At 43.7% G+C, this 18960-nt stretch overlaps 1 protein-coding gene across 1 annotated transcript in view; it reads right to left on the bottom strand.

The window, feature by feature from the left end:
* The window catches only part of LOC139375543 (serine/threonine-protein kinase DCLK2-like), a 55518-nt gene extending 36792 nt beyond the window's left edge, over positions 1-18726 (bottom strand). The window contains exons 1-2 of the mRNA XM_071117373.1: positions 17707-18726; positions 7556-7911 (exon numbers count right to left, since the gene is read on the bottom strand). Coding sequence (XP_070973474.1) covers positions 7556-7911; positions 17707-18109 — 759 coding nt within the window. The 5' untranslated portion in view covers positions 18110-18726. The remainder of the gene's footprint in view (positions 1-7555; positions 7912-17706) is intronic.
* Between the last annotated feature and the right edge of the window lie 234 nt (positions 18727-18960).

Below are 18960 nucleotides of genomic sequence, written 5' to 3'. Positions count from 1 at the left end.
GCGTTAAAGACTTAGAATCCAATGTTTTGGATTAAATACTGAATTTAATTATTTGAGGGGAAACGAACACTTGAGAAGAGAACCCCTTCTCTCTGATAACAAAAGCATCCGCTTTACTATAACACAGAGCTTAGATAAAAAGGACACACTGAAATGGCTCTTCTCAAGGCCATGCCTCTCACCCTTCACAGGACACATCAGACGTAATAGTGAGTGACAATGTGACAGCCATGGGGGGGGGGGACAAACAACAATACCTCATCACTGCCACACAGACAGACACACACAGACAACCCCCTCCAGAGTCTGTTTTAGAGGGAATCACAGGAGACACGCCCGTCCAGAGACGTGAGCATGGGGAGCATCTCGGAGCGTGAAAAGCAGCTTAGCTGGAGGAGAGAGGCGCTGTCAGAGAGAGGGCAAGTCCTGTCAGATTATCCAGACAAGTCTAATGTAGAGAGTTCACTTGGCAGCCAGGCAGATTGGACAAGGAGAAGAAGTGGAAAAGCAAAAGCCCATAGCCCATACATAGCCCATACAACTCCGCCCTGGCCAAGATCAAGCAAAGCAGGGAGACACAAACAATAACACAGAGTTACACATGGAATAAACAAACATAGAGTCAATAACACGATAGAAAAAAGTCTATATACAGTGTGTGCAAATGAGGTAAGATAAGGGAGGTAAGGCAATATAGGCCATAGTGGTGAAATAATTACAATTTAGCAGTTAAATCTCTAAATTGACACTATTCTAATTGCCTTTAGAAGCCAAACAGAGTTACTATTATGGTCCTAAAACACAGTAGATTAAAAAAGTCCACTCGTGTACTACATACATCCAAGTAAAATCCCAGAGAACTCTACCAGAGAACTCTACCAGAGAACTCTACCAGAGAAGCTGAATACAGTACATACCAGTACAGAGATATTGTATATTGTATTACATGTAGAGGATTTGACAAGACAGTTACAGTAGACAGCAGGCCACAGTATGGTCTGAGAGAAAAGACCATTGGCCGGTTTACTATCTGTTCCAATGGGGCCGGTTTCCTGTCTGTTCCCTTATCCCATACCCTCATCCCATGCCAGAGAGGGGCTGGTACCTGGTGGTTTCATGAGCAGGTGGCAGGCACTGATTTAGCTAAACTCTTGATCTCCGCCTGGTCAGAGACAACAACTGTTGGGGGGAAATTCTCAGCCGAGCATTGCAAGTATGACACTTCATATAACATAATGTGCAATCAGTCAAATGTCGATGTCTGAGTATTTATATGACTCACTTATGGTAAGTATTTGTAAACACAAGGTTATACGGAAAAGTATGGGATCATGCTGGGATGGATGTCTAGGCTAGGGTGCATTATTTTCACGTCCAGAGGAAAAGTGTGCCCAAAGTAAACTGCCTGGTACTCAGGCCCAGAAGCTAGGATATGCATATAATTGGTTTGGATAGAAAACACTCTAAAGTTTCTAAAACTGTTACAATTATGTCTGTGAGTAAAACAGAACTTATTTGGCAGGCAAAACCAAGGACAAATCATCCAGGAATGTTTTTTTTAAGTCACTGTCTTTTCAATTGTTTTCTATGTGGATCTAGATTTCCAAGGCACTTGCTTGCTGTTCCTATCGCTTCCACTGGATGTCAACAGTCTTTAGAAATTGGTTGATGTTTTTCATTTGTGTAATGAAGAAGTAGGGCTGTTCAGAACGAGGGTCGAGTCTAGTGTAGTGTACTGTTTGTTAACCTATTACTCTGGTTTTCACTTTTGGATAAATAGCGTGCTTCCTGCTACTCATGCCAAGAATATAAGATATGCATATTATTCATAGATTTGGATAGAAAACACTCTGAAGTTTCTAAAACGGTTTGAATCAAAACCCCGAGGACTAACCGTTCAGAATTTTCGCCGAAAAGCCTTGTTAAATAAAATCTGACATGTTGGCTGGATTCACAACGAGTGTAGCTTTAATTTAGTATATTATATGATTTAATGAAAGTTTGATTTTATATAATTTTCTTGAATTTTCCGCGCTGCATTTTCCCTGGTTTTTGCACAAGTGAGACGCAACTGTCCCACCTATCCGTAAGAAGTTAAGGGCGCGCGACCTGAAAGCTCACTACACTTAGTTTTTTTGTCCGGTATTGAACACAGTTTATCCCGTGTTAAATTTTAGCGATTATTTACGTTTAAAAATATCTACAGTTGGATTAGGAAAGTTGTTTGAAATGTTTGGATCAAGTTTACAGGTTATTAGATTATTATATTAGATACTTTGTAGTCATGTTGCGCGAGTTGGAACCAGTGTTTTTTGGATCAAACGTGCCAAATAAATAGACATTTTGGAGACATAACGACAGAATTTATCGACCAAAAGGACCATTTGTGATGTTTAATGGACATATTGGAGTGCCAACAGAAGAAGATCTTCAAAGGTAAGGCATGAATTATATGGTTATTTCTGAGTTTTGTGTCGGGTTGAAATGTGATTTTCATGTGTTTGTTTGATGGGGTACTGTCCTCAGATAATAGCATGGTTTTCTTCAGCCGTAAAGCCTTTTTGAAATCTGACACTGTGGCTGGATTAACAAGAAGATTCATTAATTAACACTTGTAAGATTCATTAATTATTATTATGAGTATTTCTGTTTTTGAATTTGGCGCGCTGCTATTTCACTGGGTGTTGTCCGTTAACGGGATTGGCGCGCGAAGGGATCACTAAGAAATTAAACAAGATATTTACAGCATAATACCCCTACATTGACCTCCATTTTGAATGCATGTTTTGAATGACACAGCATCATGAGTGTACATCCTGTTTTGCGCCCAGCTCTGATTAGATACACACAAGCAGAGGCTGCTGAGGGAAAGACAGCTAATAATAATAATGCCTGGAATGGAGTGAATGGAATCAAACACCTGGAAACCATGTGTTTGATGCATTTGATACCATTCCACCTATTCCGTGCCAGACATTGTCACGAGCCAGTCCTCCCCAATTAAGGTGCAACCAACCTCATTGTGATACACACATAGTTGGCCTTTCCTATGATCTGCCTCATTGAATCAAAAGGACACAGTTACTCAGCTATAGGGCCATGAATACCTCCCCATTAACCTCCAGGGATAATCTGCTTTTAAACAGTCCCCATTGATCCTCCTCAGTGACAGAAAACTGTTGTATTGGAGTTCCCATTCGATGGAGTCGTGTAGGATGTGGTGTCCTGGTATATGCAACAGAGGATCCCCAATCAGTCCTCTATCAGGACTGAAATGGCTGTTTATATGGTGATATAAATCAATGGAGTGGATCATTACGAAAGCATATGACAGGAAGAAGAGCAATCCTTCTCAGGAGTTGAACATACAGTAGATGGTCTGGGTAACGGAGAACGACCTTATCATTAACAACCCATGCTCAGTGCATTACCAACTCAAACTCATCAAAACAGCTCAGAGAGAGTGGAACAATATGGGCCTTATCAATTTATAATGAACAACAAGATATTACAGCATCTTACGTCTGAAATATTGATCTGCTAAAACTCTAAATGAGTGCTTCCTATCTCTCAACGATGGTAGGAGTTACTGTAGGCTCCATTCATTATGCTATACACATTGGTGAGATGGCTGTAGTGCCATTGGCTGCCAGGTATTTTTAAAATGGTGTTTAAGCACATGAGCCATCCCTCAGAGCTCCACAGGCCTGGGCTGCTGTTAGGGTTGTGTACTGTCCTTTGAGCTAGCCTTGGTTCCATACTGTATGTGCAGTAGCCAACTCTTCTATCGTCGTCATGGTTATAGACGGGTTGGTTGTTTTGCAACAAAACCGACGCATGCGCAACTATGGGGCAAAACAGATGGGGTCGGCTTAAATTGTTGATAACATGTAAACTATATTTCGTCTTCAATGTTTACTGAAAACATACATACATTTGCACAATGAGCACGTGTTGTCTCTCAAATACATTGTTACAGTTACTAGCTAGTGAATTGTAGCCATATTAGCATAGACAAGACATGGTATCAAGAACAAGATAAAACTAGCTTACGATTCCCCACATGGCAGCTTCTTGTTACTGTTGCTAGCCATCTGGACATCCAGAATCACAACACACGGACTTCTGCCCCAATGAAGCATGTGCATTGTTTGTGACGTTGTCAGCTAACCTGTCTACAAGTATATGCAGTAACCCATAGTTTCAAATGGAGCGCTGCCATAACAAATTGCAAGCAGCATAATAACTAAATGCTATAGAACTGACTGCAATCGAACTGAAAGCTACAGACAAAACCACACTTAACATTCTCTGTGAGCGAGAACAACTGTATTGTTGGAGCCAACCCGTTTCATTCATGCATTAGCCTAATCGTGTCATTTGCATATGCCTGGCAGCTCATGGACAATTTTTTTGCATAGCGTTAGAATATACAAAAAAACAGGGAGATTGGAAAGAGGAGGTTTCCCTGTGAAATACCAGAGAGAGTCAGCCTGCATTCCAGACAGCCCTGCAGCGCTCGTTTGGATTTACCACCGGCTTCCTCAGGCAAATCCCCTGTGACATCATCAGTGCGCGTTGCAGACAAACCGCCCGCCACATTGCATTCCAAACAGCCCTTGCGAGTCGCCTGCCTGAAGCGGTCCCTAAGGACAGAGTAGGAAAGGCACTCCCTCTTTCTCGCACACCCAGTCTCTCTGCTTCAACTCTACAAGAAACAGGATTCCTCCTCTCCCTGTCTAGTGCCGACAACACTGAATGTTGACAGATGAATGGAGAAAACGTCCCAGTCAACTTGCAGCTGTGTTGCATCATCATTTATGATGAAGTCTCAGCCCACAGCACTGTCAAATCTGTTTAAGAGATCCATGAAGGGATAAAGACAGACAAGGAGTCAGTAGTCTTTTGTCACAGACATGGGACTGAATTAGTAACGGGGTGGATATCTAATGGGGCATTCCCAAGGATCCATCATGCTGTAGCCTATGCTTGGCCATTTTTGAAAGAGCAGCGATATGGAGTACCACAGGGAGTAAGCGAGACCATCGATTCAGAGGTGATGGCTGATCTTTTCAGTCATCGCTTGTTTCTCCTCTCGTTCGGTCTGTCGTTCCATCCCTGTACTCTCTGTGGACGGCCGAGTAATAAGCAGCCAGATTTGGACTGAAGGGGTGGATCACTGATCATGTACCTAAAACATCTCTCTGGGCTGAAAATCAAGCTTGGACAGCCATTTCTGGTCCAATACTGCCGTGTATTTCAGTTTGTGCTGCAAGACTGGTTCATTGCCACAAAACAAAAGCAAACAGGTGCAGATACTGAAAGTGCCTACTGTACACATTAACTGTCTTCTCTGTCAGAGAGAGAGAGAGAAATCATCCAGACCCTGCCTCTCCTCCTGATATAGAGCCTCCTCTGAGTAGAGGCTTCAGTATGTTGGGCTGGCCGGCCTGACTGTCTGAGAGGATAAGGATCATTATTTTCATGAGTCACTTCTCTGGCCCGTCCGTGAAGATTCCCGCCGGCTCTGGGAATCTGTCAGGAAAGAAGGGTCAACTGTGTTCTCTGCTAGGACAATATTCAGAGTTCAGATAGAAGGAATGGGATTTTGGGGGATACTGCTTCTCTTTTCTTTAGCCTTGTTTAGCACTGAAACCTTCACTGCTGCATTAGATGTCTCAATGTCTTGTATACTTCTAAGCGAACGGTCCTTCACAAAAACTGACTCCATTGACCGGCATCATGATCCTGCCGTTATCAAAGAACCACTGGCCTAACACCTCTCAGCACAGTGTCATAACCATTGCCTGTGAAATAAGAGGTCCAACCGTTAAAGCTCTGTAAAAAACACAGACTGCATTTCAATCCAGATTTATCAGAAAATCCACTTATCTTTAACAACTGTGGAACCTGACTTCTAGGAAATGTTCTAAATCCACTCCCCCTTAATCCATTATGATGGAATCTTCTTCCTCAGATGAGGCTAGCAGCATTTATATCAATCTAAAACTAAAGCCCATGATGGGAAATTAAATGCATCATGTGTTCATCACTAGCACATTAGGTTGCGTCTCAAATGGCACCCTATTCCCTATGTCGTGCACTACTTTTGACCAGGGTCCATAAGGCTCTGATCAAAAGTAGGGTGGTAAATATGGAACAGGGTGCCATTTGGGACATACTGTAGATGTCTAGATGGAAATACTAAATAGGACCAAACAGTGCTGTGAAAAAGTATTTGCCTCCTTTCTCATTATCAGATCTTCAACCAAAACCTAAAAATAGATAAAGGGAACCTGAGTGAACAAATAATACACCAATTACATACTTACTTTATTTATTTCATATACAAAGTTATGCAACACCCAATGCCCCTGTGTGAAAAAGTAATTTCCCCCTAATAACCGGTTGTGCCACCTTTAGCTGCAATGGCTCCAACCAAATGCTTCCTATATTTGTTGATCGGTCCCATGTCGCGTGGAGGAATTTTGGCCCACTCTTCCATGCAGAACTGCTTTAACTCAGCGACACCAATCTAAACTAAGCTGGGGGGAAATGCAAAGATAAAGTTCTTGATAACTAACACTGCATAATCCTGGGCTGCTCGTTTCAAGTCCTGCCACAACATCTCAATTGGGATTAGGTCTGGCCATTCCAAAACGTCATATTTGTTGCTTTTTTGCCATGTAGACTTAATTGTGTGTTTTGGTGCATGACCCATCTGTGCTTTAGCTCACAGACATATGGCCTGACATTCTCCTGTAGAATTCTCTGACACAGAGCAGAATTCATGGTTCCTTCTATTAAGGCAAGTCGTCCAGGTCCTGAGGCAGCAAAGCATCCCCAAGCCATCACCATGCTTGACCGTTGGTATAAGGTTCTTACTGTGGAATGCAGTGTTTGGTTTTCACCAGGCATAATGGGACCCATGTCGTCCAAAAAGTTATATTTTGGACTCATCTGTCTATAGAACATTCTTCCAAGAGTCTTGATGATCATCCAGGTGCTTTTTGGTAAACTTAGGTTTTGGACTCAACGTTTTGGACGAGATGGGTCCCATTATGTCTGGCCAAAACCAAACACTGTATTCCAAACAAAGCATGAAGTTTGTTGATTTGGTCAACTCTCATGGAGATACTTGTAGTGCACCATGGGGTTTGGGTTGATTAGCAATAGTATAATGGTTGAGTACTGATACAGCTGAAACTTATAAATCATGAAGCATCTATGCTATAAATAAGACCTTTGGCCAGAAAACTCAATATGGATATCCCATCTGGTACTGATTCCCATCTCCAGAGCAGCGTTGGGTTTAACCCAACATACTCTAATATAGAGTCCCTAAAGTATCGTTATTCATTACTTGCTTCAGCAAGGTTGAGGGTTTGATTGCTGCATGGGCCACATATGTTGAAGACAACTGTCTGTAAGCCATTTAGGAGAAGGGGAAAAAATGGCTAAATAACCACATAATTTACCTCAGGATTGGATTTGAGACCCTTGTGCTGTAGGAATTAGCCATGTTGTTGCATTTACAGAATTACTATCATCTTACCTGTTTTCCCTCCAGTGTGTAGAGCCGTTTGACCGCCCCGGAGTCCAGCTTGATGGCGTCCGTGATGTCGGTCAGCACCTGTTCGAAGGAGTGGGCCGTCTTCTTATTCAGCAGGATCCTCACAGCCTTCCTGGGCTTGACCCCGCTGCGGATGACCGTCACCAGCTTGGGCTTGATGAAGTCTCTGGTGCCCAGGCTGGCCTCGCTACGCTGCAGCTCGCCCTTTACCAGGGTGCTGAGGGAGGACAGGGAGCGGGACTGGCCGGCCTTGATGCCCACTGACCAGTTAGGGTTAACGTTCTTGGTATAGTCCACTCGGCGGTAGGGCTCGTTGGAGGCACACACGTAGCTCTCACCTAAAGGGAGGAAGAGGGGATAACTAGTTAGAATTTAAGCTTCTTTAAAATAAAATAAATATATAAATATATATATACACACACAGTGGGGCAAAAAAGTATTTAGTCAGCCACCAATTGTTCAAGTTCTCCCACTTAAAAAGATGAGAGAGGCCTGTAATTAGAGAGAGGCCTGTAAAAAAGAGGCCTGTAAAGAGGCCTTTAAAAAAGATGAGAGAGGCCTGTCATCATAGGTACACTTCAACTATGACAGACAAAATGAGAAAAAAAAAATCCAGAAAATTACATTGTAGGATTTTTAATGAATGTATTTGCAAATTATGGTGCTCAAAAAATAAAAATAAAGGGAACACTTAAACAACACAATGTAACTCCAAGTCAATCGCACTTCTGTGAAATCAAACTGTCCACTTAGGAAGCAACACTGATTGACAATCAATTTCACATGCTGTTGTGCAAATGGAATAGACAACAGGTGGAAATTATAGGCAATTAGCAAGACACCCCCAATAAAGGAGTGGTTCTGCAGGTGGTGACCACAGACCACTTCTCAGTTCCTATGCTTCCTGGCTGATGTTTTGGTCACTTTTGAATGCTGGCGGTGCTTTCACTCTAGTGGTAGCATGAGACGGAGTCTACAACCCACACAAGTGGCTCAGGTAGTGCAGCTCATCCAGGATGGCACATCAATGCGAGCTGTGGCAAGAAGGTTTGCTGTGTCTGTCAGCGTAGTGTCCAGAGCATGGAGGTGCTACCAGGAGACAGGCCTGTACATCAGGAGACGTGGAGGAGGCCGTAGGAGGGCAAAAACCCAGCAGCAGGACCGCTACCTCCGCCTTTGTGCAAGGAGGAGCACTGCCAGAGCCCTGCAAAATGACCTCGAGCAAGGCCACAAATGTGCATGCGTCTGCTCAAACGGTCAGAAACAGACTCCATGAGGGTGGTATGAGGGCCCGATGTCCACAGGTGGGGGTTGTGCTTACAGCCCCACACCGTGCAGGACGTTTGGCATTTGCCAGGGAACACCAAGATTGTCAAATTCGCCACTGGCGCCCTGTGCTCTTCACAGATGAAAGCAGGTTCACACTGAGCACGTGACAGACGTGACAGAGTCTGGAGACGCCGTGGAAAACATTCTTCTGCCTGCAACATCCTCCAGCATGACTGGTTAGCGGGTGGGTCAGTCATGGTGTGGGGTGGCATTTCTTTGCGGGGCCGCACAGCCCTCCATGTGCTCGCCAGAGGTAGCCTGACTGCCATTAGGTACCGAGATGAGATCCTCAGACCCCTTGTGAGACCATATGCTGGTGCGGTTGGCCCTGGGTTCCTCCTAATGCAAGACAATGCTAGACCTCATGTGGCTGGAGTGTCAGCAGTACCTGCAAGATGAAGGCATTGATGCTATGGACTGGCCCGCCTGTTCCCCAGACCTGAATCCAATTGAGCACATCTGGGACATCATGTCTCGCTCCATCCACCAACGCCACGTTGCACCACAGACTGTCCAGGAGTTGGCGGATGCTTTAGTCCAGGTCTGGGAGGAGATCCCTCAGGAGACCACCTCATCAAGAGCATGCCCAGGCATTGTAGGGAGGTCATACAGGCACGTGGAGGCCACACACACTAATGAGCCTCATTTTGACCTGTTTTAAGGACATTACATCAAAGTTGGATCAGCCTGTAGTGTGGTTTTCCACTTTAATTTTGAGTGTGACTCCAAATCCAGACCTCCATGGGTTGATAAATTTGATAATTTGTGTCATTTTGTTGTCAGCACATTCAACTATGTAAAGAAAAGTATTTAATAAGAATATTTCATTCATTCAGATCTATTTTAGTGTTCCCTTTATTTTTTTGAGCAGTATATTTCATAAAAATCGTTGAATCAACAGTTTATAAAAACTGATATCAAATCAAATCCATCAACTGCTTATCAAATGTAGGGCAATTTAGTTATTGAAGCTACAGTAATCAACTCCATCGCATTTTCCAGCTCTGAATGATACTTTACAACTGTCAATGAATAACCATTCATTCTAAATGACTAAAGGAGTGTTAATTAGCCACATGACGTGGAAAGTAACTAGTCGGCTTGACTGTGGATGACAAGGAGTTAAGGTTCCCCAGTGGAAACAAAAGCCACATTGAGACGGAGGCCAGCCAGTCAGTGTAACTCAGCCCTCTCTGTGAGCTCTCTCGGCCTGCTGCATTGGATACTCTCCAAAGCTAAGTCTTTTCCTTTTCCTTGCCCACATTCCATTGTAACAGTTAGCAAATGTGTTTGTGTTTCCCCTCAAGCCAAGGCCAGATTAATTTGACGACTCAAAAGGCTGATAAATGGAACCACAATACGGGAAAGAGGAGGATGTGAGGGTGGGTGATTGTGTTTGAAGGCGATTCGTGGGAGGACAACACATGCAGGATTTTTATTTTCACATTCTGGGCATGGCTAACATCTAATCATTCATAATGGATTTTACTGTTTGTCACAACACTAATGAAACCACAGAATGGCACACTGTAGCAGCATGTAATACTGAGCTACGCATGCAACTAAGTGAACCCATATTGCTGCCTTTGATGTCCTTGCTCTGTCATGACATAGCACTATACTTGCGTATCTGCCCTTTTACCAGCTCAAGGCACCGATCGATGACAACATGGCTGAACTAAGGAAGGTGAGAAAACGTTATTATATGTAAGAGATAGAGATGTTCAAAGAGATGTGATGCTAAATCACACTAAATGAACTAAGGCGAGAAAACATTGTTATTGTTTGTACAAGAGGGAGAGAGGGGAATCTAAAGGACCTGAAGGGGAACGAACAATGAATGAACAGAATCTATCCATCTAGAACCGTATAGAAAGCTTACAGAAGCTAAGGTAAATTTGAGGTTTTTTCCTAATGCAGTCAACCTTGCTCTTATTATTTGATAACCAAAACATCCTATTGTCAGCAGTCAGTCATCCAGGAACAGGAAGACAACAGTGAAGGAGTCACCTTGGAGACAGAAGAACAGCTTGCTTAAATAAAGGTGTCATCCGTCAGGGAAAGGTGTCATTTGCGAGAGTGGTGTGAAGACGATGTCTAACCCTCCAGAATAGCTCAATACCCAGCATTATTTTCAAGACCCACGACTGAAGAAAATGAAGATCCTTTGGTCATAAGATCACCAACACCATGCTGAGATCAACCTAAACCAGGACCATCGACATGAGGTTAATATCAATCTGTTATCTTCTCAACTACAACTCAGTATTATCTACTGCTCTTCTCATGGTTCCTCTCATTTGCGTTAAGACAAAGAAAAAGGGATGGAAAGGAGGACGAAGAGACTTCTGAGACGGCGAGTCCCACGACGCCTGGATTTATTCATCTACCAATTAACCAAAGGCTAATTAACGACGCTAGGCTACAGCTGGGGGACCCGAACAGATGAAAACGATGACACCAAATGAGACCCGGAGCCATCATCAATTCAGATCAGAACGCCTGGAGAAACAGAAGTGGCCTTCTGAAGGGGGCTGAGGGGTGACTGTCCCTAACACCTCTGGGGACGAGAGGGGGGTCTCAGGTGCAGCATCACCAGAGAGGTTAGCGGACCCTGGGTGGGTGATACCCTTCAGTGGCCCTACAGCAGGGCCTCATGTGGACAACAGCTGAGATCACAGCCCCTTAAACAGCTCCCTAACCAAACATCAGCTGGTCACTATGGAGGAGAGGGGGCAGATCCATCAGTGTGTGCGCTGATCCATCACTGAGCAAATACACACAGACGCCATCACTCAGTGGGGTAAGTGAGAGGTCATGGATTGAGAATGTGTTTGTCTGATGTTGTCCCTAACACTATGGTGTCATCTAAACAAGCAATGTTTTCCCATGAGTGAAGTCTGATGTTGAATCAATCAGCTTATTACATACATTGGGATCTCATCAAAGGACCGACTCGGGATCAGGTGCATCATAATTCACCAGTGGGTTGAAGATATCCCTCTAGTGGTGTGGGGGCTGTGCTTTGGCAAAGTGGGTGGGTTTATATCCTTCCTGGTTGGGCCTGTCGGGGGGTATCGTCGGTCGGGGTCACAGTGTCTCCCGACCCCTCCCGTCTCAGCCTCCAGTATTTATGCTGCAATAGTTTGTGTCGGGGGGCTAGGGTCAGTCTGTTATATCTGGAGAATTTATCCTGTCTTATCCAGTGTCCTGTGTGAATTTAAGTTCTCTCTCTCACTCTGAATGATCGGCTGTGAAAAGTCAACTGACATTTACTACCGAGGTGCTGATCTGTTGCACCCTCTACAACCACTGAATATTATTATTTAACCCTGCTGGTCATCTATGAACTAGAGGTCGACCGATTATGATTTAAACGTCGATACCGATTATTGGAGGACAGAAAAAAGCTGATACCGATTAAATCGGCCAATTTTTTTTTTTACATTTATTTGTAATAATGACAATTACAACAATACTGAACACTTATTTTAACTTAATATAATACATCAATAAAATCTATTTAGCCTCAAATAAATAATGAAACATGTTCAATTTGGTTTAAATAATGCAAAAACAAAGTGTTGGAGAATAAAGTAAAAGTGCAATATGTGCCATGTAAAAAAGCTAACGTTTAAGTTCCTTGCTCAGAACATGAGAACAATTTGAAATCTGGTGGTTCCTTTTAACATGGGTCTTCAATATTCCCAGGTAAGAAGGTTTAGGTTGTAGTTGTAGTTGTTATAGGAATTATAGGACTATTTCTCTCTATACCATTTGTATTTCATATACTTTTGACTATTGGATGTTCTTATAGACACTTTAGTATTGCCAGTGTAACAGTATAGCTTCCGTCCTTCTCCTTGCCCCTACCTGGGCTCAAACCAGGAACACATCGACAACAGCCACCCTCGAAGCATTGTTACCCATCGCTCCACAAAAGCCAAGGGGAACAATTACTCCGAGTCTCAGAGCGAGTTACTCCGAGTCTCAGAGCGAGTGACGTCATCGATTGAACCGCTATTAGCGCGCACCCCGCTAACTAGCTAGCCATTTCACATTGTTACACCGGCCTAATCTCGGGAGTTGATAGGCTTAAAGTCATAAACAGCTCAATGCTTGAAGCATTGCGAAGAGCTGCTGACAAAACGCACGAAAGTGCTGTTTGAATGTATGCTTACGAGCCTGCTGGTGCCTACCATCGCTCAGTCAGACTGCTCTATCAAATCATAGACTTAATTATAACATAATAACACACAGAAATACGAGCCTTTGGTCATTAATATGGTCGAATCCGGAAACTATCATTTCGAAAACAAAACGTTTATTCTTTCAGTGAAATACGGAACCGTATAGGCACCGCATCAATTATATACAACGCAGGACACGCTAGATAAACTAGTAATATCATCAACCATGTGTAGTTAACTAGAGATTATGTGAAGATTGATTGTTTTTTATAAGTTAATGTAAAGTAATGCTAGCTAGCAACTTACCTTGGCTTTTGCTGCCCTCGCGTAACAGGTAGTCAGCTTGCCACGCAGGCTCCTCGTGGAGTGCTATGTAAGGCATGTGGTTAGAGCGTTGGACTAGTAACCGGAAGGTTGCAAAAACGAATCCCTGAGCTGACAAGGTAAAAATCTGTCGTTCTGCCCCTGAACAAGGCAGTTAACCCACTGTTCCTAGGCCGTAATTGAAAATAAGAATGTGTTCTTAACTGACTTGCCTAGTTAAATAAAGGTGTAAAAAAATGTTTTTTTAAATAGATAAAATCGGCCAAATAGGTGTCCAAAAATTCAACCTTTGTTTGAACATCTTGGCCATGTACTGTTATAATCTCCACCCGGCACAGCCAGAAGAGGACTGGCCACCCCTCAGAGCCTGGTTCCTCTCTAGGTTTCTTCCTAGGTTCCTGCCTTTCTAGGGAGGTTTTCCTAGCCACTGTGCTTCTACATCTGCATTGCTTGCTGTTTGGGGTGTTAGCTGATGTCACAAAACCAGCCTGAGGTAAAAAGGGCTTTCTAATTACATTTAATTTGATTGAAAGTCCTCCTCAAATGGCACACAATTGGTGTAGCATAAGACCACTATCGTGGTTTGGCTTGGTTTGAATCCAATCCAATGCCTCACTGTCATTTCAATAAGCACACTACAGCAGAGACAGTGTGGTGGATGTCACAGGGTAATCCCATCCATCCAGCCATCATCCAGGGATCACATATGAATGAATGAATGGGGCTTGATGAGGTTCACACAACAGGCCAGGCTGGGCAAGTAGTCCACACACACACACACACACACACACACACACACACACACACAAATCCATTTGATGCCTGAGTACACAAAGACAAGACTCTGGTGTTCGGCCTCCAACATCTCCAGTCAAAAGGCCTCATTCACAGCCAGGCCAAGACAATCCTCTGACGGATTGACTGCATTCCTCCCGTCTCTGTGACCTGACCCCTGACAACAGCCGTGCCCTATTTCTCCACATCACAGCAGGAGGACAAGGGGACAGCCACGAGGGTACAGCCGCAACCCACTAACATAAGTTACTGAGGAGGCTACGATAATTAGGACTTATCATCCCGACCAGTAAAGAGGGGACTTCTTGAGTGGAACCCAACCTGTGTACTGTTTATGGAATGACTTGAGTCCAGTCATTGTTTTACAGTAGAAAGAATGGAATGGTTAGAGGGGTTCCAAAATAAACTTGGCACCATATCAAATGTCCAATAGGATTGGCTTAAGAGCTCAAACTCTACTCCTATAATAAGGTAAAACCTACACGGAACTCTTCATTAGCCACAGTACCTAGAGTATGACCTCACAGGCCACTATACCTACTGCAGTATAAACCCAAATACCCCCAAGATGAGAACAACAACAAGTTTTGACAGCCAGAGAAAGTGAGTTGGCCCACTTTCCTTTCAAATCAGAGCAGAGAAAGTGATGCCTGTCGGGAGGATTCCATCTTCCACTCTGAACGGTTACTTGGCAGAAAACAGGCATAGAGGTGAGGCAGAAGTAGTAGGCCTGGCTATGTGTTGGTGCCAGTCCATCTTCTACCACACTCACTGTCCCACGGCAGCACCCATTCTCCTTCCTGCCAGCCCAACCAGAAGTGATGCAATGTGTCTCCCAGCCACGGGATTGGGCTCTGACCTAAATCTACCACCCCATCCTCTCTGGAGACATGGGCGGAGGAACGAGTGCAGAGGCTTATATTTGGAAGGAGGAAGGAAGGATGTCAGCTGAGAATAAACGGGGAGGAGAGAGGAGAGAGGGGTCAGGAGAAAAGGACAGCAGTGAAGTAAAGACAAATCACAGCCTATAGCTGGAGGTGCTGACTAACGGGAGTCAGGAGATAAGCTGCAGTATACAAATGAAAAGACCCACACTCATCTCTCTTTGCTGTGGATTGATTTGAATATGACAGCGCTACCACGGTGCGATAACCGTAACCTTTCACGCTAAGACAGGATCGTAGAGAGGTCACAGGTCAGACAGCAGAACTCAACACGAAGATTAACGTATTACCCAGACACCGGCCACTGTCACTGCTGCAGCCTGCGACACAGAGAGGTTCACACACAGACATAACCACTGTGTAGCAATGGGGGCTGGTGGGAGGAGCTATAAGAGGACGGGTTCATTTTAATGGCTGGAATGGAATCAATGGCACGAAGTCAAACATGTGGTTTCCATACGTTTGATATCGTTCCTTTGATTCCAGTCATTAAAATGAGCCGTTCTTCCTATAGCTCCTCCCACCAGCCCCCATTGCGGTGTAGGTCTATATATAGCAAATCTGCCGAGTAGGGAGAGAGCTCTAATGTAAAGTAAAGAAGGTCATGTTGAAATTTCTCAACCTTTGCATACATTTCTGGAATAATACTCACACACTTACTGAATTAATTTACCTTTAGTTGTGTAGGGTCTAGTTGGGACAATATACATGATTCTTTATTAAGCATTCCTATGAAATGACTGAGCTAATTAGTCATGTTGTAATATAATAATGGTATGACCTGACCATTGGAGGTAGTTGTACATATCTTATTTGGACTATAAGTACAGTTATAATAACAGCTTCATCTACACCTCAATGTTGTCCTTTTCCATTCTCCTCCCTCATTATGTTCAAAGTGAACAGATCATTGGCAGAGGTATGAAGGGGGTGCAGAGGGGGACATGTCATGTTTTATGCCCAGAGGGTGAAAAAAATCACTCTAAGGACTGTTTTAATAGCTAATGAAGCACAGAACACTGGCCAGAGCACACACTAACACACACACTGCTCTAAGATCAATGGAGGAGCGATGGACATTCATCAATACTGTGTTTCCTACTACTCTCACACACACACACACACTCTCTCTCTGTGTCACATTCGTCGTAATGATGAGACCAAAGCGCAGCGTGATAAGAATGCATTCTTATTTAATAAAACGAAGAACACTTACAACTAACAAAACTAACGTGAAGCTATGATAAACCGAGTGCTGACATGCAACTACACATAGACAATAACCCACAAAACCAACATGGAAAAATGGCAACCTAAATAGGATCCCCAATCAGAGACAACGATAAACAGCTGTCTCTGATTGGGAACCAATTCAGGCCACCATAGACCTTGACATACTAAAACCCCATAGATATACAAAAACCCTAGACAGGATAAAAACACCTAGACAATAGAAAAACTAAACCAACCACCTTTGTCACACCCTGACCTAACCAAAATAATAAAGAAAACAAAGATAACTAAGGTCAGGGCGTGACACTATGATGGCTGCACACTACTACTGGGTCATGTGTGTGTCACAACTGCTTAACCAAAAAGGAAGACCTGCTGATTCAAGAGAGACTAATGATCTCAAGATTAGCAGACACTCTTATCCAGTGTGACTTAATGAGTGCATACACTTTCCATACTGAATCGAACGCACTACCCTGGTGCTTTCTCCATGCTCTACCAACTGAGCCGTCTACCAAATGGTACCAAATCTACCAAATGGTGCCCTTGAGCATCTAGGATTTGACATCAGCAACCCTCTAGTTGCCAGCTCACTTCCTAACAGATTTTTCCTTTCGGACCCAGGATCTGAACTGGCAACCCTCTGGTTGCTTGCTGGCCTCTAACAGCTAGGCTACCTGCTGCCCAATGAGGCTATAATGTAGTATAATCAGACTATAATGTAGTATAATGAGGCTATTAATAATTGCTTCATTATACTACATAATAGCCTCATTATACCACATTATAGACTTATTATACTACATTATCATATAATAGCATAACTACATTATAGCCTTATTATACTACTATATCACATAATGTAGTGGAATAGGATATAATGTAGTATAATAGGCTATAATGTAGTATAATAAGCCTATAATGCAGCATTAGCTAGTCTTCTTCGCAAGGGGAATGCTGATAGCAGAATACACCTGCATATGTATGAACAAGGAGTCAATGTAAAACAGGTGGTGGAACTCTGATGACAAGCAGTATCTTGGCCAGGTCGTAGTTGTAAATAAGAACTTGTTCTCAACTAGCCTACCTGGTTAAATAAAGGTTCAATAAAAAATTTAAAAAATGAAATGGTTTATAAGATTGTATGATGAAACCTGAGAGATAGGAGTGTCTGGTGAAATCTAATAATGAGTACCTTGGATCAATCAGCTCATTCATCAATATGCGCGAGTATTGATCTCTACATTATTTATTATGTCATTTGTAGGACTGGGCTGTGTGTGTGGGGAGGGGGCCGGTGGTGACTGCGTGTCCTTACCCTCCACCAACTCGTCCAGGCTGCTAATCTTCTTGCTGCCGTCCACGGTGTAGATGCTCCGGACACCTTGAGGCAGGTTGACGTTGTCCGAGAGAGACCGGGTAAGCTCCATAAGCAGGGCGTCCAAGGACCTAAAACGGTCGTTGGACACGGCATACACCAAACCCTTGAAGTATTTGTCCCCATTTCGGTAGAACCGCACTTTTTTGGCTTTCTTCTCGGAGGTGAGCGACTGGAGCGTGCGCGTTCGGTAAAAGCTACAGTGCGCGCTGTGCGCCGGGCTGGGCACAAGACCGTTGCCTCTGGAGCCTGACTGGGATCCCGAGCCGTTTGCCCTTGATGAACGGTGCGTTTTGTCCCGTTCCTCAAAGTGTTCCCATTCAATACTTCTGCTGAGCGACATGTTCGATCTGTTAATATTTTGATCTATCCGCAGTAGAAAACAATAGCAGATGGCTCCTCCAGGCAAGCCCTATTGTCCAACGCGTTCCCAAAGACAGCTGTCAAACAACGCTTTGGCAATCACTGATACAGTAATCGAGAGGACAGTGTACTTGTAGGCTAGTTCCTCCTTGCGCCGTCAATATACAATGTTGAAATTTTCCGGGGATACAGTCCGCTGTTAATATAACTAGAGGTACAGTAGCCTGAGTTACGGTTACAATCTTACCTTGTCAATAGGCTGCACAATAAACTCTCGGTTATTGAAATACCAAAGGCTAAAAGAAAAGGATTGCTCCAAAACTCAATGTTCACGAAAATTCACCGGCAAATTTAAATTAACACCAGGTGCAGAGAGCCTCGACTTGATTGACAGTCGACTGATGCAACCGCTAGTTTACCAATGAACGGAGCCGCACAGGAAAACACTCGATTCCAAGCTATAAGAATGTATCCGGTAGAAAACACAAAAGGGAAAAACGAATTCCATTTAGCACAAATACATTGCATGTAAAGCCGGTGTCCAAAATCCACAGAATCTAACAAAGCCGCATGCTTGCTACAGAAACCGCAAGCCTCCTCCTCTTCTCACATCCTTTCTCAGACGGACGAACCGTTCAACACTAACACTGTAGCACGAGAGGCCACCCCAGTCCTGTCATCCAATTCAACGAGGGAGGGAATGCTGCTTCCCCTCAGGGTCCTAACGGTAGTCCATGTCCAATTGTTCAGCAAGTGGTGTATTTTCTGAAAGATGCAATATGGCCCCCAAATTTGAACTTACTTGTTATGTTAATATTTCTGATGTACCAT

The sequence above is a fragment of the Oncorhynchus clarkii genome, chromosome 19 (genome assembly GCF_045791955.1).
Source record: "Oncorhynchus clarkii lewisi isolate Uvic-CL-2024 chromosome 19, UVic_Ocla_1.0, whole genome shotgun sequence".
NCBI lineage: Eukaryota > Metazoa > Chordata > Actinopteri > Salmoniformes > Salmonidae > Oncorhynchus > Oncorhynchus clarkii.
This window is presented reverse-complemented; position numbering and strand designations above follow the sequence as displayed.